The sequence below is a fragment of the Alligator sinensis genome, unplaced genomic scaffold (genome assembly GCF_000455745.1).
Source record: "Alligator sinensis unplaced genomic scaffold, ASM45574v1 scaffold651_1, whole genome shotgun sequence".
Taxonomy (NCBI): Eukaryota; Metazoa; Chordata; order Crocodylia; family Alligatoridae; genus Alligator; species Alligator sinensis.
This window is the reverse complement of record NW_005842014.1, coordinates 711787-717786: the sequence shown is the minus strand read 5'-3', so window position 1 is coordinate 717786 and position 6000 is coordinate 711787. Positions and strand designations below refer to the sequence as shown.

Here is a 6000-nt window from a genome sequence, read left to right as displayed (position 1 = left end):
AATGCCGTACTTCTAATTTCCCCTTTGGTTTCCATTTCGTCTGTTCAGAGCTAAACTCCTTTCTGAACATCTGTCTGGGCAAATGCCTAGATTTGGATCTCAACTACCTTCCTTCACTTCCTGGATAGTATAGCTTTCTAGAACCCTGCAATTCCAGATGTACATATTCAGACTTGTTCTTTCCTTTTGATTCTGCCAGACACACCAGAATGTAATTTCCACTTCTTTCTCCATGGCAGGCCTCCATGCAACATGTAAAATAAGCTTTCTATTCCCAAGCTTGTTTGGTTAAGTTTTAGAACCACACAATCATCATACATTGCAGAAGCCTTAAATCCATTGTGGGATACAGGATCCTCCTTGGATAAAGAATGTAACTTCTGCATTTTGACAAAACCACAAAGCATTGCAACAAGACAGCTCATAAATGAAATTATCATTAGACTTTTAAGATTTGCTTTCAAGGGAAATATGCATTCTGTGGGATTCATTTTCAGTCTGATGGTAGAAAAGCAGCCTAGTTTGAGATGGACTCTGATAGTCTTTAGCATTACTTACTTATTTTTTAATGAAAAAAATGATTCAGGAGTTTCTAGTGTCCTCCCATCTATCCGTCAGTATTACGTATCTAAACAAAGAACCCTGGGACCTTCAGGTGAAGCCAGCAGAGAGTTGAAATGCCACAAAGTGGAAACGCAGATTTTTAACAGTTTGTCTTCTTGTTGTTTTATCAGCAAAACCTAAATAGCAAAACTGGTTATATTATTTCTGGAGTCAGGACTAGGAATAATTTACAAACAATCTTCATTCTTTCAGGTATTTTAATTCTCTAAGTTTCTTACATTAATGCTGCAAAACCTTACAGAGAAAAGTATCCTGAAAAGGAAAGATATGTGGGTTAAGGGAACAACTAATTTTTCACTAAAGGAAACAGTTAAAATTTTCACCAATTCCAGAAAACAGAGTAAGACAATATGGATCTGATCCATGTCTTCTTGAACGGAATATTTCAACAGATATTTGAACCGCGCTTTTAGTCTCTGGATGATTAAGCAGCTAATTGTTGACTAGCTGTCTCCGTTCATTGTCTTTCCTATTTACTTTTTATTTTCAGTCTTCAGTGTGTTTTGTTTTCCATCCAAGGGTCATTATTTCAAGTGCATTAAAAAGTGAATATTAGTTGTATGTTAATGCTGCTGTATATTATATTTATAGTATTCAATAGTTATTCTATACTGCATTTACCTTTTAGTATTTAATTTATGAAAGTAAGTAAATGAACATACAATTTAAAAATGACTGTAGTATTCCTGACAAATAGAATCAAAGTTATATTTGTATTTGTTACAGAAAATGTTAGCAAACTAAAGAAGCTTGAATATTTAAATTTAGCTTTGAACAACATTGAAAGAATTGAAAATTTGGAAGGTAAGATTTTTTTCAAAAGATATATTTTTGTTTCTTTTTTATATGGGAATACTGGGATGGATAATTAAAGATAAGGAAATCATAGATTAACAAATATGCCCATTAACAAAGGTAATTAGTTACTACTTAACATGAGTCTTTCTGTTAGAGACTGATAGTATAGAAGGTACATAAAAGCACATATAGAATCTAGGAAAAGTTAATCTGGGGTTGCTAGTCTTCCTTTTTAGAGCTTTGTTAAACTATGGCAAATCTTATTCTTCCCTGCATAACCTTCCTCCAACATTGCAACTGTTCTTTGACACCCTTGTTATAGACCATTGGCGTGTTCACACAAGACGCGTTAATGCACAATAGCCTAATTTAATGCACATTACAGGAGTGCGTCTACGTGTGCATGCCATTATTGTGCATTAAAATGGCTAATTGTGCCTAAATATGATACCTGCAAATTCATGTATCAAATTTACATGCAGTTAGTTATTGCACACTAATGTACGTACAGATGTGACCCGGCACTAACTTTAGTGCTGGGTTTGCCCAGCCACTTGGGGGTTGGCCTGAGCCCAGCCCCAGGGCTCCTGGCTGGCCACCTCTCCTGCTGGGCAGGGCTGCTCTCTGGCAGTCCCGAGCTGCAGGATATAAAAGCGTGCAGCCATTTTGTGCCTTGAGAAACACACAAGAGCCTGTAGAAGCCTGTTGTCATGTACAGGAGCCCAGCAGGCCCTGTGTGTCCCCCTGGACAGGCCACAGGCTGCCTTTGCCTGGCCTGTCCTCCTCCTTCAGAGCTGCTGCTTGTCCACAGGTGAGTGTTGCAAAGGGCTGCAGCTTGCTGCACTCCTTGCCCAGCCCTGAGAACCCTCCAGGGATACTGCCTGGCTGTCTCTGGCAGCCAGGCCAGCACCTGCTTCCTGCTGCTGCTCACCCCAGAGTGTCTCTTTGCAGGTGCTGTGGTGGTGTCTCTGCCATGTGGCTCCCAGTCCCTGGCCATGCCCATGGTGTTGGCAGCCATCCAGGGATAGCCATGCTGGAACAGCCATGCAGGGCCCCAGAGACCCTGTCATCCTCCTCCTCCTCCTCATCGAGCCCTGGCCCCGCCTGTGTGCGCACCCCGTCCCAACTGCCCAGGCCCCCATCTGGACCTGGGAGGAGGTGCGCAACCTTGTGGTGCTCTGGGGCTGTGCCGATAGGCACTCCTGCTCAGTGGAGCACTGCCACATAAAGGTCAAGGCCTTGCAGGCACAGTGGATGGCTGTGACCGACTTCAGTTGTTGGTCCAGTCATGCCCAAAAAGCCATGGCCTTTATGCAGTAGCTGACCTGCATTTTGGTGCCCCGGGAGCCAGGCCACACCTCTGCGAGTGGCATCAGCAGGGGCAGCCTGCCTGAGCCCCCACCCTGCCCTGATGCCTCTGGTAACGCATCACCAGAGGAGGGTGCCTCAGGCTTCCAACACCCTGCTCCACCCTCCTCCCTATCTGCTGCATCCACTGGCAGCTTGGGGAGCCCTGCCCAGCAACTGCCTTGCCCTTGGCACAGCCCCACACCCCATCAATGAGGACTGGCCAGCAATGATACTGGCAGCCACCAGCAGTGCCAGCTCCTCCCTGTTGGGGGGGCCTTGGCCAGGTGCTGGCCCACCGCACACCATGGGCCATGGACACTGGCTGCAGCCAGTCGCCCTTGCTGACAGGGAGGCCTGTGCCAAGCTCCCAGCCTCGCCGGCCCTGGACGCATGGTAAGTCCCTGATCCTGGCCCCAGTCCCAGCCTCTTCCCCTGTTCCTGGCCCCTGCCCCCTCTCCCTGCCTGTCCCAGCTGCATTCCCCTGGCCCTGGGTTCCCCCCACACAGCACACAGACAAGCGGGACACAGTTCAAAACTTTATTCAGCAGCCTGTGTCCCTGCAGCCAGGCAAGCACAGGCCTTTCATGTTGAGGAAGGCGTTGATGCCAGCAGCACTGTCCTTCTCAGCAGCAGGGGGCAGGGATGTGTAGCGCTGCCACAGGTAGCCCTCGAGGCAGCAGCAGAGGCTGCAGGGCAGCCCAGGCTTGCCCCCTGTGCTATCATAGCTCAGGGTCCTGAACCAGGAGCACAGGTGTGCCTGGGGCACCAGGAGGAGCAGCAGCAGCAGCAGAGCATAGTGGCTTGGGCACCCCTCTGCCTGCACAGACAGCTCATCATGTACCACCCGGGGCGCAGCAGCAGCGCAGCGGGGGCTGGCCTCATCGTGCCTCCCTGGAGAGGCCTCCTGTAGGGATGGTGGGGGTGTGGCTAGCCCTTCGACCCAGTTGTGTGGGAGTCCCACACACCCCAAGCCCCGGGTGCTGTGGGCTGAGTGGCAGTGCAGCAGGGTGGCTGGCCTGTAGAGAGAGAGTGGGGTGGAGTGGAATCTGGAGCCATGGCAGCAGGTGCTGCCAGCAGCTTGGCCTGTCCAGCCCTGGGAAGGGTGCTTGTGCTCAGCACCTAACAGGTTGCTGGACCCAGGGGAGCAGGCTGCCTGTGGCCAGCACTCAGCAAGCCGGTCCCAGGGTAGAATGAAGGGACGGGGCTTGGCCAGCAGCTGCCTGGGCCCAGACTTGGCTGGGCACCTGTGCATGGCCAAGCCCCAATCTGAGGCCAGGCATTGCATTGCCTCTGGTGCAGAGCATCTTCTCTCTGAAATGCTGAAAACTCTCACAAAAGGGCCAACACCTGGGTGCAGGGGAGAGCCCACCAACCCCAGCAGAGATGTGGGCTTCAAGTTGCCGCCACCTGCTGCTGGAGCCACTCAGATGCACTGGCTGCACCAGCAGCACACCAGGGTCTGGACCCTCCTGCTCCAGTGACTGGTGATGGTGGTGGAGGAGTGGGAGGCATGGGAGCAGTCATGGGAGGCACAAGAGCAGGCCTGGAGGCCGGAGAACATTGCCCGGCTGGAGGCATGGGACCGGGAACAGTGGGACCACTGGGCCTGAATGGAGGCTCTGTAGTGGGAGCACTCAGAGCAGCTCTAGCAGCAGCAGGTTGCTGACCACCAGGCCATGGACACCCTCCTGGCCCTGGAGCCCACGTACATGTCTCTCACTGCCCGGCCCCCACCCATGGCTTCACAGGGCCCCTGTGTCCCGCCCTCTGCCCCACAGCAGGCCCCCGCCTGGCCCTGGGAGGAGGTCCTTGGGTGCCTCCTAGTTACCAGACCCCCTGGTCTGGCCTCCACCACCCTCCTGGGCCTGTACATGCCACTATCCCCTGCACCAGATGGCCAAAGACCTGGCTGTGCATGAGGCTGCCACCCACTGGGATCATTGCAGCTTCTGGAGCAACAAGGGAACATCCAGGGGCTGGGGTGCTGGGCACCTGCCCCAGGGCTCTGCCGCCTAGGCCCCTCCAACTGGCTCCCCACTCTGGGCTTGAAGACCCAAATTATATATAGTTTCCCACCTGTATATAGTTTTCCACTTGTAACCTGATTTTTTTATTGGTAGATGGGGAGGATGGAGGGGGTTCTGTTTGTTGCGGGGGGATGGGAGAGAGATGGGGGTGGGTGTTGTGAGGGTAATAAAGCTTTTTATTTTGAACCTGTGCATGTCCTGAGAGTAGTGCTGAGGGTGGGCAAGAAGTGGGTGGTGGGACAAGCAGACTGGAACGGGGAGTGCAGGAGGTGGGGGTCAGCCAGGGTGTCCTGCAGCTGGTGTCCTGGCTGCCACTGGCGGGTGCACAGCTGTCCAGGGGCCTGGGCACAGGGGGGCGGGGGGGGTGCTACTGGTGCCAGCAGGGCTAGCACCATGGCCCACAGGAGCATGAGGTGCTGGTCTTTGCTGGCAGGGGCCAGGCTCGGCAGGGGCAGGGCCAGGGCCAGGGCCAGGGCCTTGAACAGCCCTGGCATGCGGAAACAGGGTGGGCAAGGAGGGAGCTGGCTCAGGCTGTCAGCATGCAGCTCCTGGGCAGGGAAGGGGCTGGCCAGGTATCAGAGTTTCCAAGATGGCTGCCAAGGGCTGGCAGCCATGTGGCTAGAGGCTGGCGCTCCCCCTGGTGGCCACAGGGCACGTGGCAGGACTGGAGGGACTTAGGACTAACTTTAGTGCCAAGTCTCTGCACGTGTAGACACCTACCAAAAATCACTTAATGTGTATTAGCTTAATACAATAAATTTAGTCACGCTTATTTGCATGTGTAGATGCACCCCATATGTTGTTGTGCACACAGGGCGTACAATGTGATTTAAAAACAAGCTGGAATCTTATCAGGGGATAAGTCACAACGCCGCATTTATTGGAACATAAAACATAAAACACGCAACATGAAAAGAATAAGGAACAGCAAGGTTATTTGCTTCACTTGTTCTCATGCATACTCATTTATTCATTCATCCATCCTTTCATTCAAAAGAGACAAGCACACACACAGAAGTTAGACAGTCCTGCAAAGGTTAAGGTGTTACCAAGTTTCGAAGTTGCTCAAGGTCAGTCTGGCGGCCAGCCAGGCTGACCAAGAGAGTTGGAGTCAGGTCTTGTTGGACGTGCCCAAAACTCCTTCTTGCAGGTGGAAGAGACCCAAAGCCTTGTCTTTGTGTTCATACTTTATAGTAATAGC

At 51.8% G+C, this 6000-nt stretch overlaps 1 protein-coding gene across 10 annotated transcripts in view; it reads left to right on the top strand.

The window, feature by feature from the left end:
• The window catches only part of LRRC6 (leucine rich repeat containing 6), a 95874-nt gene that overhangs the window by 45299 nt on the left and 44575 nt on the right, over positions 1–6000 (top strand). For all 10 annotated transcript variants that reach the window (XM_025202094.1, XM_025202091.1, XM_025202093.1 and 7 more), the window contains one exon: positions 1351–1428. In XM_025202094.1, coding sequence (XP_025057879.1) covers positions 1351–1428 — 78 coding nt within the window. The remainder of the gene's footprint in view (positions 1–1350; positions 1429–6000) is intronic.